We start from the raw sequence: 24,159 nt of genomic DNA, 5'->3' as shown, positions 1-24,159 counted from the left end.
TTGAACATTTTATATTTAATCTTCTGAATATATAATACCGTTTCATAATAACTCTTAAAACTCAAATGTTCAACCAAGTTTGTTTATTAATTGCGTAATTGTATTGTATTTTGTTATCTCGTAATCTCTGATTAACTGTTTACCCTGTACGCATATAAAATGCCATTTATTTGCAACATATGTTTTATTATTAAATAACTCCGACAAATCAGAATTATATAAGTTTTAGTTATATATACATACATATATATTATATATATATAAAATTTATATATATATATGTATATAAATATACACATACATTTATTATATTTAGCTTGTATGTTTGTATAATATAGAATAATATAAGAAGTAAGATATGTTTTAAGTTTTAAATCTAATTAGAACTTACACATTAAACATTACCTCTCATTTATTTCCGGTTTTGTAAATATTTGAAGTTTATAACAAAAGGTAAAACTGTACATATGTTAAAATTTAATTATGGTCAAGAAATATATATACATATATACATATATTTCAAATATGTATTGCGTTTCATTTCAGTTTTCCCTCAAGTATTTATTTGAAAACTGTTATGATTTTACTAACATGTTATTATTATACATCGCTAGAAAAAATTCTATAATATCAACGCAATTTCAACATATTGCTCCTATTCATATATCCTTTAAGGACATTAGTATATATTATAATAATTTAAAGAATTCTTTTGTCTGTACAACTGTCTCATTTTATAAGACTTATTAAATATTAAAAACTAATTCCTATAATTATTCCTTATAGTATTTTAATCTACTTAATATATAGCAGAATGTAATACAACCTCTGTTAAAGCTTTATAAAATTGTAAGATAAAAACGATTTTATATATCACCAATATTTATACACGAGACTAAATATTATAAACATCAGTAGAAATAAATTAGCAGATCTGTTTGTTATGCTAAACTGCTAAAAATGTGGTAGACAAACTTTGCCTGCAAAAAGTTCGGAGATTACTGTAATCCATAGAGCCAGAACAAATAAAATGTAAGCAATCCCAACTTGATGTGAATTAGGCAACTGATAGGGTTGCCCGCCAATCTCGTCAATGTAAAATCCCATTGGAAATATAACTGCTGCGTGACAAAACAGTATCACTGCAATTTAATGTCATTTAGTAAATTATACAACATAATATGCAATCATAACCATGCATAAATTTTGCAATAATAATTTATTATTTGAGATTCTCAAATATAACATCAACTATATTATATAGAGTGATGTTTTTATAATTCAATTATTTTATGACTTTGTATAAATACTATAATTACTCCATACATGTATTAGTCTTATACATTTTATTACGTTACGTATTTTTCTGATACGTACTAGCAGTGAATCCTACCCAGCGTGCAAATGGAATGACAGTACGATCCCAATGCGACAGCATGAGTAATATTACAGTTGCTGTGATCAGAATACAACCAATAAATATGCAGACTAATGCCAACAACCATTCCAATTCCAGTTCTGATTTAAAGCAGACCTGCGGTCTGTTGTACAAAGTCATACATGACCACATCAGACCTAATCTTGTGTCGCCTATTAGAGAAGAGGGAAAAAAATAGAATTAAAATTGTCCTCAAACGTCGTGTAGAGTTTTTTCACAATTTGCAACTTCAAATTGATTCAGAGTGCCTTTAATCTTCATCTCGTCGTAAAAAAAATGACGTGCAAGGCCACAATGAATGAAAACAATGAAAAAAAAGTTTGCTTTTCTGCAATTACCGCCGACATCAGTAATGATCCAGTCCGGCATGGAGATGCTGATTATGGCGGAGATATCCGCAACAAAGAAGAGTACCACCGAGATAACAGTCAACTTGTCCATTTTTCGCGTTCAGGATACTTAACAATCAAAAGTGAGATGACAGAGAGTTGGTACGTTATTCGGAGCACAGGCTATTTGCCACCATATTTACGCGTCGTTTACTGTCAATTCGTCCATGCAACATGATTCTCCCGAGGATTCTGGAATCATCATCCAGATGCACAGATGCCAGTTTGTTATTGACAATTACTGACAATTTTATACGTGTGTCAGGTTGTCAGAAGACTCAGATCATTCAAGAGTAAACAAGTCAACAAAGAGATCCAGCACGGAGCATGGGTAACTCATGATGGGTTCGCGGGACGACCTTCGATCGATTAAACAAAGTCGAGAATTCGATTCCTCGTCTCGTTCGAAGATCGATTATTTTCAAATTTACTTCTATATTAGATCTGTTCTTCTAACTGAACGGTTTATCTTTTCTTGTTTTTCTTCAATAAGGAGAAAGAAGCAGGAAAAATGAATCAAACAATAAATTCAGTTAAAAATAACAAGTCTAATCTTTCTTTTCGAGGTGTGTTCAGTTTTATTTACAAGACATAAGATTTTATCTTATGATGCGTTTTATACAAGATATTATATTGTATATTGTTTACACAGTATATTTTTTATTGAAAATATTTTATTATTGTTAAATGAAGAATATAATAAAAGAACTGAACAAAGATGAAGATTTGTACATTGATACATGTAGACTTAAAATTACGAAAAAAAAGCAGTATTAAGAAACCAATTACATAAAAAGTGAGAAATTTATTTATTTATGAAACCAATTATGTAATTGTCAAATATTTATCTCAGAAATTAGGAACGAAAATTTTGAAACATGATAAACTGATAAATTTAATAAATTTGTAGGAAAGGAAAAGTACTCTCTATTTATGATCAATAAACACTGGCAAGGATGATCAATTAACAAATTATTTTGGAAGCTTTTAAGATATATGTAATTGATTATAAAAAATTCTTGTTATTTACAAATCAGATATAATACAGAAAGATTCCACATGGAAACAAGTGAGTACAGACGCAAATACCTAATAAGAAAGACACTATCACAGTTAAAACGTGCTAGAGTATACAGAATAATTTCGGCGTTTAAACTTTTTGCAGTTCGGCTCGGTTTGGACACAAGTTTTTTCATTACCTGCAATACATGGTAACAATCTAATAATTTCAAAACTTCTCATTAAGAATTCTCTATATTCTACATATCATTTCATTAATAAAGTTAATCACAAGTTATTTTGTAATAAAACGTTACTTACTGTCGTCCATTGAAGTGAAATCTACAATTTCTGTGGTTGAGTTATTAACAGTTTCATCCAAGGTACTTTTACTTGTATCCCTGTTATCTGAATCATCGCCATCACTCTTAGGGGAAAAGTTTGTCGGTGAGTTGTCGACGAAATACTTGTTTGTTGAATTGTTCTCCTCAAAGGTGGAACTGAATACACTTTCCTCGTCGAATGAGATATCCATGGATTCTGACGTGTATTCGCCGGATGTTTCCATCGACAATTCGCTCGATCTACTGTTATCCATTGCAGTGTTTGCGATAATCTGTAGTAGAGCAGAAGGATCATCGATACCCAGCATCTCGCAGAATCGAGTAGTCTGATCATTGATCAGCAGTCGCGGCCATTCGGTCTGAGTATTTATGTTGCACGGATCATACGGTTTGACAGTTCGAGTAAAGTTGAGAGGAATTCGCAAATTGGAGGCAAATTTCTCATAGACAGTTTGTTTCTCCTTTGCCGTGGGTGTGTAGCTCCATCTGCCAATGCCATACTGACCAGGCATATAATGAATACTACTCTTGACGCTCAGTAGATGATTCGTCAAATAAAGTATCGTTAACCATTCCAGATCGTAATTCAATTGTATTGGACCGTCTTCCTGTGAACGCACCTCCAGTATCTGAAGAAATTTTCGTTTCGGCAGACATTTGTCCAGCGCTAAAAACTTCGTCACTCGTGCTCCTCCTTTCTCAGGAACGAGTGCTGCAAATTTGCAATGTAAATGCGCGGAGAACCAGTAGGACGGATAAAGACGTTCTAACAGTTCCATACATGGAGGACTGCCAAGTGCATTATTCTCTATATCTTCCCTAAAACATGAAATTGTAGTAATTTAATATTGAATCTTAACTGTTGAAATATGTCTATCAAATTTCAATAGAATTTTGTATTAACATTTGACCTTGTCATTGAGAACTTACTTAAAAAATGGTTTTTGTTTCAGCAATGTATCTTCATCTCCATATTTTGTTATTCCTGCTGGCCAATCATGTAATAAAAAAATATCAATTTTACCAGAAAGCTGAAAATAAAAAACCTATGTATTTTTCCAACTATCTAAAAAGAACATTCATGATTTTATCTAAAATTGTATGATTAGCTGGAAAAGTATAGAAATACATGATTTCATTAATCAACATGTATGACAGCTGATATATTATTATATATATATATATATATATCTACCTGTTTTAATCTAAACACTTCTAGATTCCTGATATGATAGACACTTCGTATAGTACTATCAGTATAGGGAGGCTTCTCATAATGTCCCTGCATCCAATGTCGACTCTTGTATATACCTGAAAGCCCAGCAATTCTGATTCCAGCTACCTGTATTACACCTGCGTATCCAAGATAATAAATATTAGGTGCAACCCATCCTCCATATGGCAATTCCTGCAGATAATTTGATGCTTCGTGATTGCCTCCAATAAATATGGTTAATATAGGAGCTTCTTTTTCACCAGAATAATATCTATAATATCAGAATTAAAAATGTACTACTTCTCTTATTAAATATCATTAAACATATAAGTAGCTTATCCAAATAATCAAGTAAAAAGTCTGTTAAAAATAAATTTTGCAAAGAGTATCTGTTACAAACTTTATCAACAGAATGCTAATAAAAGTAATAGAATATAATAGCAGAATAATTGTAGAAACAAAGCATATAATTTGCCATTTTATTATTTAAAACATTTTAAACATTTAATATGTTCTATTTAATATGAAATTAATACTAAACAAAATGTAAACAAATAAAACTCTTTAATAATAAAAATTACAAATAAGGAGAAGTACAATGGTAATAAGAGTCAAGCACGGTAATTAGATCAAAACCAAATCCTAGTGATGCTTTATTTTAGTTTTATTTTCAATAAAATGTTTTGACTTCATTTTGAGCTACCCGTAGTAACTTTGGTATAAATGTATTTAATTTCTCAAGCTCTCAAGAGAACCTCTCTGTCTTATATCTAATATATTTAAAAAATATGTAATATTAACGAATACAGATGCAATTAATTACTCTGCTGCAATATTTTGCTCTACAGATTGCTAACATACTGCCAATTAATTGCTTTTTAAATACTGTTATTAAGTACTGTTATGAATAGCATAAGAACTATAGATTGAACATTTTGCTCGAACAACTCTTCTTGTTTAAACAATACTCACTTGTAAAATGTACACATATCCTTGTACTTATCTGATACTGCCATGCATTTTAAATCACTCAAATTTCTGGTCGCTTGAAAATCGCCGCAGCAAATAAGCAGATCTATCATTCTTCCATCGATTTTTTCGATTTCCTGTATAGTCTCATAAATAATGTCCAGTTCGCCATGAGCGCAGCCCTCCACAGCGATCCTCATTTTTAAAATTCAATTGTAAAATCAAGATCTATACGATCTTACAATTAATGTCATACAGCTACGTTTTCCTCGAACGTATGGCTATGAATACGATAGTCAGAATCACCTGAAAACGCCTGTAACAACCTCATTACATGATTACACATACATCTTTTAGGGAAGATGATAGCAACTAGGGAGTAGGGATGGGCGATTTGTATTCGATTATTTTAACATCGATTATTTTCCTGGAAAATATCGATTATTGACACGATGTTTTTCCAATTTGATTATTCCCTAGACGATAGTTTTTTTGGTTCGATGAAACTAGAATCGTTACTAAATAGGTCTGTTCTTTATTGCTGAACATTTGCACTAGTTCATCTTTCTTCCTTTTCTACTGCACTGAAACGAAATGAATGGGAACGCACCCTTTCATTAGATCTACTGGAACAGCATTTGTTATTGGCTCGCATTGATTGCGCATCCGTAAATTCCGCTCCATGGGACATAGGAAAACACATTTCAGCAGAACGGAAATCACGAGCCTCAACACACACTTTTGCATAATGCATAAAGCATGTGCATAAGGAATTTCATTGGCCCATTTTCTTATGCATGAGTTAATGGACCAATCAAATTCTTTATGTATATGGTTTATGCGTTATGCAAAAGCATAGAGATAGTTCCCGCGTGTGAAATCATCTAGGGAATTTTGTAACGCAGTAGAGGGCCGCCGGGCCGTAACACAGAATTAATTACCGTAGGTGCACATATATCACACTTGCGCATGCGTACAATAACAACCAATCAGACTTAGGCATGTACTACCTCGTCGCACCCATGGTGGAAATAGAAAGGTGACCCATTCCGGGAGATGCGCAATGGCAGCCAATCAAATTAAGAGCTCATTTGCAGAAATTCAATATGGCCGATAGTCAGCTGTGTCGTATCCAGGAAGTAAGATATAAGGAGACTCCACTCCGTAAAATAAAAGTGGACCCATTTTAGGTTTCGAGTTCAGCTTCCGATTCTGATGAGTGCGAGTAAGAGAAATGATCATTTCTCTTAAGCGGGGAGCACAGACTTTTGCATAACGCATAAACCATATACATAAAGAATTTGATTGGTCCATTGACTCATGCATAAGAAAATGGGCCAATAAAATTCCTTATGCACATGCTTTATGCTTTATGCAAAAGTGTGTGTTGGGGCTCTTACTCGCACTCATTATGCGCAGCACTACTAAATTCACGAGCGCTGCGAGTGTCGAGAATCGGAAACGGAACTCGAAACCTAAAATGGGTTCATGTCTTGTAGACTGGCGAGACCGAGTGGAGTCTCCTTATATCTTCCTTCATGGTCGTATCGTACGTCGCGACTCGACTAGTTTAGTTATTGAATATATTATACAATATGCCTACGTGTTGCGTTCCCAATTGCAAAATGCGAACGGGAAAACTTAATAAAATGAAAATGTATTATTTTCCTCACGATCCTCAATTGAGGAAACAATGGCTCAAAGCTTGTGGACGAACAAACGAATCGGAACTCTCCTCCCGATGTGAGTATATTTTGTATTTAATATGCCCATTATAATATGTCCATTATTAAAATGTTATTTTCAGACTCAATATGTGAGCGGCATTTTCGTCCAGAGTGCATTGAAGAAAGATGGACAGAACAACGTGCTAACAATAAGTTAAGATTAATGCGACGAGTGAAGAAAGACGCGGTTCCAACTGAATTATTGAATATCACAAAGGAAAGAAAGTTCAAAGTAAAAAAAACAAAAAAAAAGTTAGATACAGAGTAATAGCGTTTTCGATTAACCGACTCGACCCGACTCCGGGTCGGGTTGACTTCGATCACAAGTTCGATTTGAGACTCAATACCTGCATTGACCTGTACAGTGTCATGGCGGAAGAGTTGTCTTCTATAACCTCAATGTACCTCGCAGAAATAATCAGAAATTGTTTATCTTACGAGAAAATTGTGCGAGTCGACAAATGATATCTCTAATGAATAGATTAGGTATGAAATTTTTTTGGAATCAAACAAAGAATTGAGTTTGATAAGGTTAAGGGCTCTCGATGAATAATATCAATAAATATTAATGATAAAAATCTATGATACCTCTATAATTCCAGTTATGCGAGCATATTGGCCAGCACCACCAGATTGTTTCTTATAAAGAAACTTTACATTATTTTTTTATTTAACAAGTTATATTGATTATTTTTAACTTATTTCATAAGAAAACTGCAGAATATATCTTGATTATAACAAAAACTTTACTTAAACCGTCAAATTTAGTCAAATAGATAAAATTAGAAAAAGCATTACTAGTAAAAACTGGTAACTTTTACGGAATTACGGCTCCATGGGACATAAGGAGATAAAATACACGTAACGTTACGGACGCAATGTCTAGCAACTTTTGCGGACATCCGGTGCGGATTACGGATTACGGGCTGTATGTGACGGCCCCTAAAGCCTTGTGTCCACGATACTAGAAATCGATCCGCAATCTCTGATGAAGGAAAAATTGACCAATTACATTGGTCATGTGACCAAATTGTTCAAATGTGATTTGTTAATTCTTTCTTCATCCGAGATCTCGGACCGATTTCTAGCATCGTGGACACAAGGCTTAATACACAATCCTAGGGTGCTCACTGAGCGCTCAGTGAGCGGTTGTAGTACTGACACAGATGTTAAGCGGGGAGCACAGACTTTTGCATAACGCATAAACCATATACATAAAGAATTTGATTGGTCCATTGACTCATGCATAAGAAAATGGACCAATGAAATTCCTTATGCACATGCTTTATGCGTTAAGGTTGATTTATACTGGCCGTAATCTGTTAACTTATGCCGTAATTTGTAAAAATTGACCAATCACAGTCGAATGAGAGGGGAATAATCGATTATAATTGGTCAATTTTTACAGATTACGGCATAAGTTAACAGATTACGGCCAGTATAATCCAACCTTTATGCAAAAGTCTGTGCTCCCCGCTTTAATATAGACATCTGTGAGTACTGAATGCACCCAATGTTGGACTGACTGGATTAATGGTAACATTCACTTGGCGATACTGTTCTCAAAATAATTTAAATCTCAGTTCAATCCGCCTGAATTCGTCGAAGGACTTGCAGAGTGAAAGAACGATGCAGTCTTTCGGCGATGATACTTTACTTGCTTGCATAGATATCGAAAAAAGGCATCAAACTGTTCAAAAGCAAACTGAAGGTAAAATCCAAAAATTGCAGGAAGAAAATGTTAGTGATCTTGGTAAATATTTCAAATCAAGTTCGTTGCTGTCGGAATTCACGAATATACAAAATAATGTTGATAAACCAAAGTCGTTTGATTCTGGTACAAAAAGAATAGAAGGAAAGAAGACGCTGATAAGGTATTTCGAGAATGATAAAATTTTATTTTCCAAAGCCAACAGCAAAAAAAATTTATCGCCGGCCTTTAGTGCTCCGAAAGAAAACAGCTTCTTGCTATCCCAAAATAAACGGAACCCTTATGGAACAAACAATGAGAATGTTGATACCAATTTGAAGGAGAAACATCACCTTGACATAACTAACAGTACAAAGAAATGCGACAAATTTAATACTCGGAGTTTTTATAAAAATAAGTCTCCTAATAATACACAAAATGCAACAAATAGTAATGATGTCATCAGATCGTTATCAGCTGTTAATTCTGCATATGATGAAGAAAATTCAGAATTTGTTATTTTGTCTCCACCTATTGGCACTCAGGATCGTTGTAAATTGACATTGTGGGGTTTGCCGCCAAATATTCTACAAGTATTACATTATAATAAGTTTAACAAATGTTTATACATACATAAAAACTAGAAGATGTATATTCTTTATTTATTTTGTCTTTTCTTAAATTTTAGAAATCATATCCTTATAATGTATTATTGATGTAACTGTTTATTAATTTTAAATTACATATATTGAAGTAGCTATCAAAATAAAAAAAAATAGCATTAAAAACTATATGACAAATTAAGATTTGTTATTTATATTTTTGTAATTTTAACTGTCATGACTTTTTAACTTTTGACGTTTCTTGTTATAAAGTAATTACCATTATTTGTAATTTTTTTATATTTAATTTGAATACAAGGACTCTTAACATAAAACCAATAATTATATAAAGAACTAATAAGAGTCAAATAACTAATATGAAAAATTTTCAAATAATGAGCTACTTGCAAAATTGTACAAGCATCCGAAGAAGGCTAAACCATACAGTCAAAACATGTAATGCGTGCGTTATTTATTATAAAATTTAAATCAGTATATACAATTAAAATGTAGTTCATTATTTGAAAATTTTTCATATTAGCTTTGACTCTTATTCTTTATATTTATTATATTTATAAAATTTACTTTTAATAGTCTTTTTATGTAATATAAGCAACATACACAAAAAAGTGTCTTTCTATATATGATATAGAATTGATTCAGATGATTTTAAGGAGTAATTATTATTTTTTAGAAATATATTGCTCGTGGAGTAGAACAAATGTTCGCATGGCAAATGGAATGTTTATCGAATCATCTAGTAATGCAAGAAAGAAAAAATCTTGTGTATTCTGCACCCACCTCTGCAGGAAAAACCTTTGTTGCTGAAATGCTATTAATTAAGACTGTTCTAGAAAGAAAAAAGAAAGTGATTTTTATCCTGCCATTTGTTTCTGTTGTTAGAGAAAAGATGTATTATTTTCAGGTAAGATATACTGTGTATGAATTGTTGTATACACTTCTTACAACATGTACTTTATAAGTATTATTAAAATAATGACATTTTTTTAATAAGCTATAAATTTGATATTCAGGATTTACTATCTGATATTGGAATAAAAGTGCATGGATTTATGGGAGGGAATGTTCCACCTGGAGGATTTGCCACTACTAACATTGCAGTAGCTACTATAGAGAAGGCGAATTCTTTGGTGAATCGTTTAATGGAAGAGAATGATTTGAGTAGCTTAGGAGCTGTGATAATAGATGAATTACATCTACTCGGTGATCCTAATCGTGGCTACCTCTTAGAGTTGCTTCTAACAAAATTGAAATACATGACTATTCAGTAAGTTTGCTAATGTAATTGAATTGCAATTTGTAATACAATAGAAAGTGTTTCATAATTTAATGTTTTAGCAATAATGACGTCAATATACAACTGATAGGTATGTCGGCCACATTGCCGAATTTACCTTTGTTAGCCAAATGGTTAAATGCAGAACTATACAAGACTGAATTTCGACCTATACCTTTAAATGAATATTGCAAGGTGAGACTACAAAATATGAAAATTTTTTGTATTTTTATATTTTTTAGATCTGGTTGTATTTTGCTTCAAATATTCTAGAGAGATTTGATATTGTTATTCAAGATAATTTATACTTATAGATAGGAGAAAATATATATGACAACAAATTGAATCTTGTCAGAAAATTAACAGAGTTACAGGAATTAAGAACAGATGTAGATAATATTCTACAGCTTTGCATTGAGACAATAAGTGCCGGTCATAGTGTGTTGATTTTCTGTCCCACGAAAAAATGGTGTGAGAAATTAGCAGAGCAAATTGCTACAGCTTTCTTCAAGTTAGGTCTGCTACAATTATCTTCAGATTAAATTTGAATAACTATAGATTTCTTACTGGCACTTCCCTATATTTTTCTATGATTTTATTTTTCATTCTTTTTATTACAAACTGTAGTAATATAATTGTTTTAAACACAATAAATATGTATAAGATGCAATTAAAAAAGATCTTTATTTTTTAAATTTATCTCAATCTGTTGTAAGGCTGTGGAGATACAGAACTTGGTGAAATGTTAAAAAGGGAAATAGATTCCACATTAATTCAAGAAACTTTGGAACAATTAAAACGCAGTCCAAGTGGTTTAGACAATGTTTTAAAGAACACGATTTCGTTCGGCACTGCGTTTCATCATGCTGGACTCACAATGGATGAGCGTGATATCATAGAAGGATCCTTCAGGTGATAATTATCAGGTGATATTTATTTAGCTTTCTTTTACCTCTTGTGTGTTTTTAAACTTAATAGTATTATTTTAGAACGGGATCCTTGAGAGTTCTTATAGCAACATCGACATTAAGTAGTGGAGTAAACTTACCCGCACGAAGAGTAATAATAAGATCACCTTTATTTGGTGGCAGTCCGTTAAATACTTTAACTTACAAACAAATGATAGGACGTGCTGGTCGCATGGGAAAAGATAGTGCAGGTAAAAAATATTGAAATGTATGATAAATATACAACATAATGTAGTCATCATCTTGATTGTATCACATTGAGAGATATCTTTCAATATCTAAGATCCGTTTGACTAAAAAAAATATAGGAATTTCTCTTATTTAATTAGATTTATTCTTATTGATCTAAATTTAGATTATATTATTTGATATCTTTCTATGATATGTTTGTGTATTATAAATATTATACAATATATAATAACGAAATTTTTATATGTCTAGGAGAAAGTATATTAATATGTAAACCGAACGAACATAATGCAGCTGCGTCATTACTCTCTGCAGTTTTGGATCCAATTGAATCTTGTCTCAATGATTCCACGTTATTAATAAGGGCGCTTTTAGAAGCGATAGCTAGTGAAGTTTTATATACGAACAAAGATTTAGAGCTGTATATTAATTGTACTTTGTTAAGCTTCAATGAACAGTCTGATATACAAACATTTTCTAATGAAGCAATAAAATTTTTATTAGATAATGAATTTTTATTGTAAGTATATATATATTTATAATTGAACTATTATATAAGTTAAATAACTTTATAGAATTAAATAATTGCTTGATTTTTTAAAAATATTAAAATTAATTTATATGTATGATTTAACTATTTACACAGATTACAAACTACAGCGCGAGAATCTAGATGGGTGGCAACGCCACTTGGAAAAGCATGTTTGGCCGCATCTATACCTCCTAGGGAAGGGTTATTTCTATTTGAAGAACTACAGAAAGCGCGAAGGTGCTTTGTTTTAGACACCGAATTGCATGTGATTTATTTAGTTACGCCACTCTCGTCCGGATGTCAAATTGGAACTGTCGATTGGATGATGTTTCACGAATTATGGAACACCATGTCTGAAAGCGAGCGTAGAGTTGGAAAGCTCGTCGGAGTAGAAGAGCGCTTTGTGTTATCAGCCATTAGAGGAATCGTTAAATTTGGAAAATCGGTAATTGAACGTTTCCTTATTTTAAATAGAAAATATGAAGTATATTAGAATTGATATTCATATTAATTTAAAAAATGCTAATGTGAATGCTTCGTATCACAGTTGAATATACATAGAAGATTCTATAGTGCACTGGCGCTACATGATTTGGTTAAAGAAGTGCCACTTCATGTAGTTTGTAAAAAATATGGGTGTTGTCGCGGAGTATTGCAAACCTTACAACAATCTGCTGCTACATACGCGGGTAAAGCGACAAAGAATTAATAATGATAAATTGATTATTCGGGAAAATTTTCTATAGCATCGATCTTATCTTAGGCATGGTCACACAATTTTGCAAGCAATTAGGTTGGGATTGCATGGAATTATTAGTGAGCCAATTTCAAACGAGATTGCAGTTCGGCGTCTGCAGAGAATTGCTAGATTTACTGAGGTTACCAATGTTAAATGGTTTGCGAGCAAGAAGCCTATATAAGCAAGGAATAGAAACTGTAGCTGACTTGGCTATTGCTAATGAACTTAACGTTGAACGCGCACTTTATAATTCACTCCCTTTTGAAAGGTACGAATTTTATTAATTCGTACCTTTTATTTATAAGTAAATCTTTTTGAATATATAGATAATAAATATATACAATGTATAAATTGTATTTAATGGAAAATAAATACTTTTATCTTCTTGCATGTAAAAATCGCATGTAATGTATTGGGTTTAGAATTATATATACATATTTAGCACTAAATCTAGCATATGAATGTAGACCATATACTTGCATTGGTATTTAAATACTTTTTACGTACGTTTTAGCGAAAAAGAATGTGAAGGAGAGTATGCATTTGATGTGGAAAAGAGAAATAAAATGAGAACAGTATTCGTCACTGGGAGAGATGGTCTTACACCTCAACAAGCTGCAATTTTATTAGTTCAAGAGGCGCGAATGTTAATTCAGGTTGATATAATTCTTGAATTTTATAAATAAAATACGTTTCTCTCTCTCTCTCTCTCTCTCTCGCATTTATTGCACTAAAACAATAATTATTTATAGAACGAGTTGGGACTGGAGCAGATGCCATGGGAACAAAATGAGCAATCTTTACAAGTAAATACATATGCCAAGAATGTTGAAGATACTTCTGACAGAAAAGAAAAAATTCAGAGTTTGGATGTAACAAACTCTCCGGAAATGAGAACATCCATTATAGAAAATTCATTATACGTAAAATCACCTGTAAATAACGAAAATCAAAAGGAAAATAACCCGAAGCTTGATACACGTAAAGAAAGTGAAACCAATGTGTCTGACAAGAAGGAACATATTGAAATGAACAGTCGACATTTAAATGAAGCTAGTTTGTTACCTAAAATCTCAGAAGACGATAGAAATTCGTCTTTTCTCGAATTAAGCAGTCTCGATATGATAGCAAACGATGAACAATTAGATGTTCCTAAAGAAAAAGAAATTTTTTCTGCGACTGATAGTAGCACTAAGATAAAGAGAAACAGTAAAAATTCGGAACAACTCAATTTTATTGCTAACGATATACCCAACAAAAAGTTAAAGATTTCCAGCATAAATGAGAAAAATAACGATAAAAATTTGATAAACAAAGACAAAAACATATCTATTATAAGCAAAGATATTAAACCATCTTATTCAAGGAGTCCCAGTCTATTCGATGACAGTTTGAATCTCGACACCCAAATGTGCGATATTCTTGAACAAAATATCATTGATGTCACGCATTCGACGGAATTAGATTCTAAAGTACTCGTAAGTGAATTGAACGCTACGAATGTACTGCAAAAAGAATCTACAAATTCAAATATTTGTAATATGCAATTGTGTGATAAAAATAATGCGAAAAGTATAGATCCAGCTAATTTACAATCCAAAAACAGTATATTGTCATGGGGTGATGATTCATGGAATAATTCTGAAGGATTATTAAAACAAATAGCTCAAGACCAAAATGTGATCCAATCTAAAAAGGAAATATCTAATCTCAAAATTAGAAATATTGTAAATACAAACACATCTCTTACGTTAAAAAACACGAAAACTTGCACACAAAGCAATAAGAAATGTACAATTAAAACGGATATTAAAAAACGTACTGTTGTAATTAAGAAAAAAGCGCCACGGAAACCTAAAGTGTCAAAAGAAGCGGAGATAGACTCTCCTGTTGCAAATATAATCGTTTTCAGAAAAGAACGGAAGACGTCCGCGGATTCAAATAAATCTGATTCAGATGACTTCATCGTTGGTTCGCAGCATTTCGAATCTCCTTTAAGTAGTAGTAAAAGCCGTACAAGGACGACGTTAGAAAAAATACGTAAGCTGCGTTCTCAAAAACTTGCTGATGAAGATACACTGACGGAAATAAATAATCGTTTACTAAATTCTCTTATAAAAGAAATACCAAATGACAAGATAGAGGATAAAATAAAAGAAGAAGAACAAGAAATGAGGTCAAAGATGAAAGAAATTTCGACACAAAATCCATTATTCCTTGCGAGTACTGACAGTGTTATATATAATTCCGAAAATGAGACAACATATACTTTGACAAGATCAACTCTCAAGACAAAGCAACATGAGATACAATTGAATAATTTAGATAAAAATGTAAAATCAAAAATAGAAAATATATTGCCTGATAACAAACAAAATTTGTTGAACGAAACGATAGAGTGGGATACATTGAACATTGTGAAAGTTGCGAACAATAGAGCGACTTTTAATTTGTTTAAACGCGAAGTATTAAAGAAGCGAAATATCGCGTTAGCCTTACATTGTGACTTATATACAGATAATACGATTAATATAGGTTCAAAGATTTATGCTTCCAATGCAGAAGGAAAACGAAAGTCGAGAAAGTCTGGGAATTATTCGCATGGAAATAAAGAAATTCGCGGTATTGCAATATCCTGGGAGAGCAATATCGCATATTACATCTCCTTCAGTAATTCACAAGGTAACAGATATGTCAGGATTCTTTCAGTTAATACTTTTTAATGATAAATTATCTATTACTTTAAATTTTAATGTAAGTATTACAATTGTTCCAGAATCTAAAGTTTCTGGAAAGGAACAAATGGCTCTGTTAAAAGAACTGTTTTATGATACAACTTTGTACATAAAATGCTTCGCGATAAAAGATATATACAAACTTCTGTATCAATGTTGTGGTATCACCGCTAAATGTAGATTTCTAGATCCCATAATTGGGCATTGGTTATATACTAACAGTTCCGAAAGCAATTTCAATGAAATGGTAAGATTTTAATTATATCTTAATGTGTGAAATCTAAGAATTAAGCTTAATAATATAAATGTATTATTAAACAAATATCAACTTAAAAAGACTATTAAATGCTATATGAATTATTAAAATTGCACAACAATACATTCATCAAATGCTAAATAGGTACTGCAATACTTTCAACAAGGGAATGTTATAATGAAACGTATAAAATCTTGTTACTCTGTCGGCCCCGGAATGGATGTACAAAATTCTTTACCAGGCGAATTTAGATCAGCAGCAGAAGCTGTACTTACATGGCATATAATGGATAATATTATGAATAAATTAGAAGAACTTAATCCTACTCTACTTTATACATTTAGAGGTATAATAGAGATCATATAAATATATATATCTCTCTATCTTACAATGTCTATCATAATGTATAACATCCATTTTCAGATGTAGAAATGCGAATTATGACAATTTTAGCTTGTATGGAATTATCAGGCATTGGCATAAATCTAAAATCTTTGCAAGAGTTATCATCGGTTGTATCAAATGAAATGCAATCTTTAGAAATGAAAGCTTACGATTTGGCAGGTAGAAAATTCAATTTTTCGTCATCCAAAGAAGTCGGTCAGGTTCGTAAAGTCAAAATTGTATATGTGCGTGCGTGCGTGCGTGCGTATATATACTATACAAAATATAATATGTATTATATAATATACATATTTTACACACAGGGAGTGTGACAAAAGTATCAGAATTTCTAAATATCTCTCAGAAAATATATATTTTACAAAAAAATGTTTCAGACAAAAGTTGTAAGATTTAAAAAATCTTTTTACTGATTTTATCAGTTTGATTCTTGGCATCGTCAAAATCAGGTCAGTGTCGAATCGATTTTTTTAAATGGAAATCTCCGTTTTTTATTGTATATTCTTGTAACTTATTTCAAGACTTTTAAAACACTATAACACAAAATTTTTCTTGTAAAACTTATATTTTTCAAGATATTCAAGAATTTCAGTACTTTTACCTCATACATATATATTACACATTTTTATATAGTTCTAATATCTATACAGGATGAGACATTTAAAACAGGTCACCTGAATAACTCGCTTGTTTTTAACAATAGAAGGAAAAGTATCAAAAAGTTGCTTGGTTTTGAGGGGCACATAAAGTGATGTCAATAATTGAAAATCATTCAAGTTACGTAAGATCAATAAAGGAAAATAATTGAATGGAAAATAAATTGTTTCAAGGCACTCTTCGAATAATTTCGTATCTTCTCTACTTGTTGGTATACCGCTAATCGTTCAAGTGTATCACGTATGTAAATAAACATTGAATTGCACGTAGCATGATCCATATTTATTGATCAGTTTAAATTTATCTATCAATTGAAATGCGTGTCTTATGAAATGCGTTATATGAAAGCGTAAAAAGTCGATATAATTTTCATCTATGATAATGTATATATTTCGCAAGCTACGCACTTTGATCGATAAATAAATTCAAACTGATCAGTAAATATGGATAATGTGTGATTCAATGTTTATTTACATATCGTGATACGTTTGAACGATTAGCGGTATACTAACACAGAAGACATGATTCGAAGAGTGTTTTGAAACAATTTATTTTCTATTCAATTATTTTTTATTATTGACCTTGCGCAACCTTGAATGACCTTTAATTATAAGTCACTGTATTCGTCTTAAAATGCTCTATCAGAATATAAATAAAAAAACATATCATTCCATTTAAAAAAACAGATTTGACCTTTGCCTATCCTTTACGCCTTCACTTACAAAACGATTATTGACATCACATTATGTACCCACCAAGCAACTTTTGTTTGATATTTTTCCTTCTATTGTTAAAAACAAGCGAATTATTCAGGTGACCTGTTTTAAATGTCTCACCCTGTATACAATATACGATATACATATACATGTCACAGGTATTAGGATTATATAAAGATAAAAAGGTCAGTACAAGCAAAACTGTATTGGAAAAATGTGATAATCCGATATCGACCTTGGTGATTTCCTGGCGAAAATTAAGTGCAACAAGAACAAAAGTAATTACATGATAAGTACTCATTTATTTGATTTTTTTAATATGTATGTATGTAATATCATGTATTGCTATATTTATATTAGCTAAAGCTAATATTATGTTTTTTTATTACATCTATTATATATTTTTTCTAATGGAAGAATTTTTCTTGTATTTCTTAATTCATGCTTCTCTACTTTAAAAAAATGTAATAATAGAAAATATAATAGCAAAAATATAACAAAAAAAAAAAAATATGTGTAGAAGGGCTACGAGCCAGAAACCAAATAATAAAATATTTTTAATAATTTTGAAAACATTTTATATAAGACAAGAATTAAAAGTTACATAGAAAACGCAAACAAAAATTAGATTAAGAATTAAAATATAAACAATAAAATATAACAGTCGTTTCGACCTCTCTTAGGTCATTTTCAATGTTTAAACGTGTAAAATATTTTAAAAATTATGCATTACATATAAATTTTTAAAAAAGAAACTAAAATGCGAGATGATAGCATTTTTTGCGATGTTTTTCTTCACAAAATAGTGTCGTTGTTGCGAGTATTAAAATAATTGTGTAGGTGTTACAAACTTTAATATAGAGGTGTCAAGTTTTTTAATAAGTCCATGAATAAATCTTCTATTTTTCATCATTGTCGGGTAGTTCTTCATCATAGTAAGTCTCATGGATAGTATGTCAATAAGAAAGTCATTCTCATGAACAGAAATGGTGAAATCGTAATGCAGAACTACAATTGTATAATATAAAATAATAGAAGTTATATTACACAATACAAATCCAGATACCACATAAATTCACATTCGTTCGACAAACACCTAATATACTCATCACCAATGCAGACAAGGGAAATGTCACGTTGCTCTTAATAGAACTAGCTACACATTTAACATAGAAGAAATTCTTTCTGATAATGATACTTATCAAAAAATTGAAAAAGATCCAACAAAAAAATTAACACAAGACTTACGTGTCCTTCTCACCAGATGGAAGAGCAAAAATTATATTGAGGATTCCACATATCGAAGATTACTCACAACCGACGGCAACTTACCTAGAGCATACGGATTAACAAAAATCCATAAGCAAGGTAACCCACTGAGAGTAATAGTGTCATCCATAAACAGTCCTTTGTACAACTTGTCACTTTTTCTACACAACATTATCAACAATAGTATACCTGAGGCTCCTAGTTATATAAAAGATAGTTTCCACCTAGCCAAAAAATTAATTGGACTACAAATTGATTCAAACCATGTTTTGACTTCTCTAGATGTAGTATCTCTCTTTACTAACGTTCCTGTAGATTTAGCTATAAATAGCATAAAAAACAGATGGAATCACATAGCCATTGAAATAAAAATTCCTCAAGATGAATTTATTATTGCAATTTAATTTGGTATTGAACTCCACCTTTTTTTCATTTAACAACAATTGTTACAAACAAATTTTTGGCACTCCAATGGGTTCACCTCTTTCTCCTATAATTACAGATATAGTAATGCAAGACCTTGAAATGTCTGCAATTAGTAAATTACATTAAAAACCGTTGTTCTATTATCGATATGTGGATGACATAATTTTGGCACTCCCTTCGGACGGCATTGTTGATACACTGAATATATTTAATTCTATACACAAAAGATTACAGTTCATGGAAGTTGGCACAGATAATACCATAAATTTTCTTGATATAAGAATTATTGTAGAGAATTAGAGAATCATATTTGATATTTTCCACAAAACTACATTCTCTGGCAGATTTTTAAACTATCATTCCAACCATCCCATCTGTCACAAAAAAGACATAATCACTAACATGATAGATAAAATAATTCGTTTGTCTCATCCACAATTTCATCAAAAAAACTTAATTGAAGCCATTAATATACTTCTTAATAATAATTATCCTCTTCCTTTTATCTTTCATACTATCACTAACAGAATAAAATCTTATATACATAATAATAACTTTTTACATAATAATAATACTAATGATAAGTTTTTCTCAGTAAATTATGTAAAATCTATTTCTGAAAGTTTTTTACCGATTACAAGCAAATTCACCTGCAAACTAGCTTACTCCATACCAAATACACTCAAAAGTTTTATAAAGAGAGGCAAAGATCAACTTGAGTTATTATCTAATCAAAATGTTGTATATAAAATCTCTTGTGACAATTGTGAAGCAAGCTACGTTGGTCAAACAAAACGAAAACTAATACTAGAATACTGAATAAATGAGCACATTTCAGACATTAAAAAAAGAACTGGCTCTCCATCGGTCATATCCGACCATCGCACAAGTTTGAGTCACAATTTCAAATGGAATGAAGTAAAAATTTTAGATAATGAAACTTCTTACAATAAAAGACTAATATCTGAAATGATTCACATTAAAAAGCATGGCATAAATAGACAAAATGATACTGAAAATTTGCCAGACACCTATTCTCAAATAATACAATCTCTTTCTCCCTCATAATTTCCCCTTCTCCTTTTCTTCTTTCTCTCCTACAACATTCTATCTCTTTTTACAATTTTCCTTCTCCAATATGTTTTTCTGAAAGTCATCATTAGTTTATATCGTCTCTATGTGACAACATCTGTTCCATATCGTTGTTTTAAGTTTTCTATAACCAATTTGTTTGAATTTACTCTAATATTATACTGACGATTAAAAATATTTCAACAACATTGATTGCCAATATGGAAGTCATTTTCATATAAAATAGATATTTATATATGTCGAACGAATGTGAATTTATGTGGTATCTGGATTTGTATTGTGTAATATAACTTCTATTATTTTATATTATACAATTGTAGTTCTGCATTACGATTTCACCATTTCTGTTCATGAGAATGACTTTCTTATTGACATACTATCCATGAGACTTACTATGATGAAGAACTACCCGACAATGATGAAAAATAGAAGATTTATTCATGGACTTATTAAAAAACTTGACACCTCCATATTAAAGTTTGTAACACCTACACAATTATTTTAATACTCGCAACGACGACACTATTTTGTGAAGAAAACCATCGCAAAAAATGCTACCATCTCGCATTTTAGTTCCTTTTTTGAAAATTTATATGTAATGCATAATTTTTATAATATTTTACACGTTTAAACATTGAAAATGACCTAAAAGAGGTCGAAACGTCTGTTATATTTTATTGTTTATATTTTAATTCTTAGTCTTACTTTTGTTTGCGTTTTCTGTGTAACTTTTAATTTTTGTCTTATATAAAATGTTTTCAAAATTATTAAAAATATTTTATTATTTGGTTTCTGGCTCGTAGCCCTTCTACACATATTATTTTAATTTATTGAGCCATACTATTTATATTAATTTATAACAAAAAAAATTTAGTAAAATTATATTTTACCGAGTATGTTTCTGCCTACAGATGATTTATCCATTACTTAATTTGGCTCAAGGAGATTCTCGTATTCGTGGTAGTTGTATTAGTTGTACGGTAACAGGAAGAGTCTCGATGCACGAACCAAATTTGCAAAATGTGCCAAAGGATTTTAGTTTCGCAGATAATAATCTCGTCATAAGCGTAAGGATGGCATTTGTACCAGCTTTAGGCAATATAATGCTATCCGCTGACTATTGTCAACTCGAATTACGCCTCTTGACTCATTTTTCGCAAGATTCGGTATTGTGCAAAATCATGAAACAACCGGGTGACATTTTTAAAAATATTGCTGCTAAATGGAATAATGTAGCAGAAGAACAGGTATCAACTACAATAATGAATATACCGCAAAAATCTATATATACTTAATATTGTATTGTACTATTTATGATTCTCTCTCGACTCTATCTTTAAATATTTTACATATTTATTTATTAATTATATTAATTATCCGAATATCTAGGTAACCAGCGAAATGCGTCAGCGTACTAAACAATTATGTTACGGTATGATTTATGGCATGGGAGTGAAGTCATTGGCCGAAAATCTATGTATAAGTGAACCTGAAGCTCAGGAATTTTTAGAGTCTTTTATGAGCGCATATCCTGGTATATATAAATGGTTAAATGATGTATTAGAAGAAGCACATCACGATGGATATGTGACAACGTTACTTGGAAGACGCAGACAGCTTCCGGATTTAAATAGTACAAAATCATCTGTGAGAGGTGAAGATTATCATACATTGACGTTGTCCGTATTTTATAAATGATTTATTTTATAAATGAACAAATTGTATATTTGTTGAATTATAGCACAAGCAGAACGACAAGGTGTAAATACAAAGGTACAAGGTTCCGCCGCAGATATAGTTAAGAAAGCCATGATAAGTATAGAAGACAAGATAAGAAGTCACTTTCCGGATTCGGCTATAATATTTCCAGAGGTGCATACCCCTCGCAAATTACGAAGCAATTTGCAACAAAGAGGTGGTTATTTAGTTTTACAATTACATGATGAATTGTTGTACGAAGTAAGTTATTATCAATTCTTTATATATTTACTATAAATTTAAGTTTCTTGAGTCTCCTAATAACTTATAAATGTTACAAAAAAGGTAATTTTTTAATGTTATTTCAGGTAAATTTAGCAGATTTGAAGAAAGTTGCTGTTATAATCAAAGAATCAATGGAAAATGTGTGTCAACTTACTGTGCCATTGCCAGTAAAAATCAGAATTGGACCTGCATGGGGTGATTTAAATGATTATCAATGTTAGCAAACATATCTGATCATAGCGCATTAATCATTAATTTTAAATTGCTATTTTTATACATTTTTAAATAATTGATCATGATTAGACTTTATTTATAGATCATGCCAGCATTTATCAAATATTTATACATGTTTTTTATATTTGTAGAAATTGTAAATACTGAATTGTTTATATCTTAATTCAAATTTATAATATTTTCACCAGTCGAAAATTGCAAATAGTTAAAATGGAATCTAGTAGTTTTCAAAGGCTTAAGTATCATATTTAAAAATAAATTAAAAATTTTTATAATATTGAAGCTTAATTGAATGGTTAGTATTTACAAGTAAAAATACTACTTCGTAAAAATCTTATCAAATACTACTCTAGTGAAAATATTTTATATTTTTTCACATTTTTTATATTTCTCAAATTGTAAATATTTTTAATGGTTATCTCAATCTCTTTATTATACTTTATATATCTCTTTATTGTAAGAAAAAAAAGTTATTAATACACTACTCAACAAAATTAAACCATCTTTCACGGGTATTTTCTTCAATTATACCAGAAGGTTTGCGGGTTATCGCCGTGTCTTTCTTCATTATTGATGCCAACGTTTCGTGAACTGTGCCGTTTACTTTATCAGGGCAAGTGCTGATACTGAGCCGCTACCCTGGGCTACGTTCAGATTCCTCACCAGGTGGGTGTTCGCTGGGTGACTGGGTGAGTGGGCGGAACCTAACGAAAAGCACCCGAGTGTTTTAGGAATCTGAACGCACTCATCACCACTCATCACACCATTAATAGAATTTGCCCTTTTTTTCTTTAGGTTAGTTGATATAGATCAGTATACGCATATTCTGTAACTTTTAACGCAAATTATAATATAATATTTATTATAAATAAATAATAAATTAATAATAATTATTAATAATTTATTAATATTATTATATTATTATTATTATATTATTAATAATTTATTAATATTTATTATTTATTATAATATAATATTTATATTTATTTTTTTTATTATATTTTGCGCTTATAGGGATACACTACTTATAGCAAGCATAACCTGAAATTTAAATTTTTCAATAGATGCACGTCAAAACGTGCTGGAATTGTACATGAAGTCTTTAATACGCCATTATTATATATATATGGGGCATTCCATGCCAAGTGGGCCACCCAATTTTTGGGCTTTCTCGTCGCAGCGCTCTTTTCGCTTGTCGTTAGTGAGCATGAAAGGCAATTTTGAAAATAAAGTGCAGACGTATTCTTATAGAAAATTGAACGCTCTTTCACGTAAGAATATTCTTTTTTT

General features: G+C 31.0%; 3 protein-coding genes across 3 annotated transcripts; 2 read left to right on the top strand and 1 right to left on the bottom strand.

The window, feature by feature from the left end:
• Positions 1–954: 954 nt before the first annotated feature.
• Positions 955–5,711, bottom strand: LOC108777635 (lariat debranching enzyme). Its single transcript, XM_018544573.1, has 8 exons — positions 5,359–5,711; positions 4,366–4,657; positions 4,101–4,201; positions 3,148–3,989; positions 2,947–3,026; positions 1,777–1,885; positions 1,378–1,590; positions 955–1,142 (listed from the first exon to the last, which is right to left on the bottom strand). Exons 1-8 carry the CDS (start codon positions 5,553–5,555, stop codon positions 955–957), a joined length of 2,022 nt encoding a protein of 673 aa, XP_018400075.1. The 5' UTR covers positions 5,556–5,711.
• Positions 5,712–6,902: 1,191 nt separating this feature from the next.
• LOC108777634 (THAP domain-containing protein 1-like) lies at positions 6,903–7,350 on the top strand. Its single transcript, XM_018544572.1, has 2 exons — positions 6,903–7,098; positions 7,163–7,350. The coding sequence occupies exons 1-2, from the start codon at positions 6,951–6,953 to the stop codon at positions 7,348–7,350; spliced, it is 336 nt and encodes a 111-aa protein (XP_018400074.1). The 5' UTR covers positions 6,903–6,950.
• Positions 7,351–8,711: 1,361 nt separating this feature from the next.
• On the top strand, positions 8,712–22,963 carry DNApol-theta (DNA polymerase theta). Its single transcript, XM_018544578.1, has 21 exons — positions 8,712–9,365; positions 10,069–10,299; positions 10,409–10,662; positions 10,734–10,866; positions 10,986–11,187; positions 11,388–11,583; positions 11,661–11,830; positions 12,081–12,348; positions 12,475–12,805; positions 12,908–13,049; positions 13,124–13,367; positions 13,614–13,755; positions 13,852–15,781; positions 15,876–16,081; positions 16,235–16,436; positions 16,514–16,695; positions 18,024–18,143; positions 21,564–21,899; positions 22,042–22,306; positions 22,394–22,611; positions 22,719–22,963. The coding sequence occupies exons 1-21, from the start codon at positions 8,712–8,714 to the stop codon at positions 22,854–22,856; spliced, it is 6,564 nt and encodes a 2,187-aa protein (XP_018400080.1). The 3' UTR covers positions 22,857–22,963.
• Positions 22,964–24,159: the final 1,196 nt, after the last annotated feature.

This window comes from Cyphomyrmex costatus, unplaced genomic scaffold, assembly GCF_001594065.2.
Source record: "Cyphomyrmex costatus isolate MS0001 unplaced genomic scaffold, Ccosl1.0 scaffold452, whole genome shotgun sequence".
Taxonomy (NCBI): domain Eukaryota; kingdom Metazoa; phylum Arthropoda; class Insecta; order Hymenoptera; family Formicidae; genus Cyphomyrmex; species Cyphomyrmex costatus.
Note: the sequence above shows the minus strand (reverse complement) of the source record. Positions and strands in the feature narration are given on the sequence as shown.

Bases quoted from the DNA above. Each gene is read 5' to 3' on its own strand.
- LOC108777634 (XM_018544572.1), top strand. From the start codon at position 6,951: ATGCCTACGTGTTGCGTTCCCAATTGCAAAATGCGAACGGGAAAACTT. The intron at 7,099-7,162 runs GTGAGTATATTT...TGTTATTTTCAG, and splicing joins ATCGGAACTCTCCTCCCGAT to ACTCAATATGTGAGCGGCAT.
- LOC108777635 (XM_018544573.1), bottom strand. From the start codon at position 5,555: ATGAGGATCGCTGTGGAGGGCTGCGCTCATGGCGAACTGGACATTATT. The intron at 3,027-3,147 runs GTAAGTAACGTT...CATGTATTGCAG, and splicing joins TTTCACTTCAATGGACGACA to GTAATGAAAAAACTTGTGTC. The intron at 1,591-1,776 runs GTAATTGCAGAA...CTTCTCTAATAG, and splicing joins GATCATTACTGATGTCGGCG to GCGACACAAGATTAGGTCTG.
- DNApol-theta (XM_018544578.1), top strand. From the start codon at position 8,712: ATGCAGTCTTTCGGCGATGATACTTTACTTGCTTGCATAGATATCGAA. The intron at 16,696-18,023 runs GTTCGTAAAGTC...TACATGTCACAG, and splicing joins CATCCAAAGAAGTCGGTCAG to GTATTAGGATTATATAAAGA. The intron at 22,612-22,718 runs GTAAGTTATTAT...ATGTTATTTCAG, and splicing joins ATGATGAATTGTTGTACGAA to GTAAATTTAGCAGATTTGAA.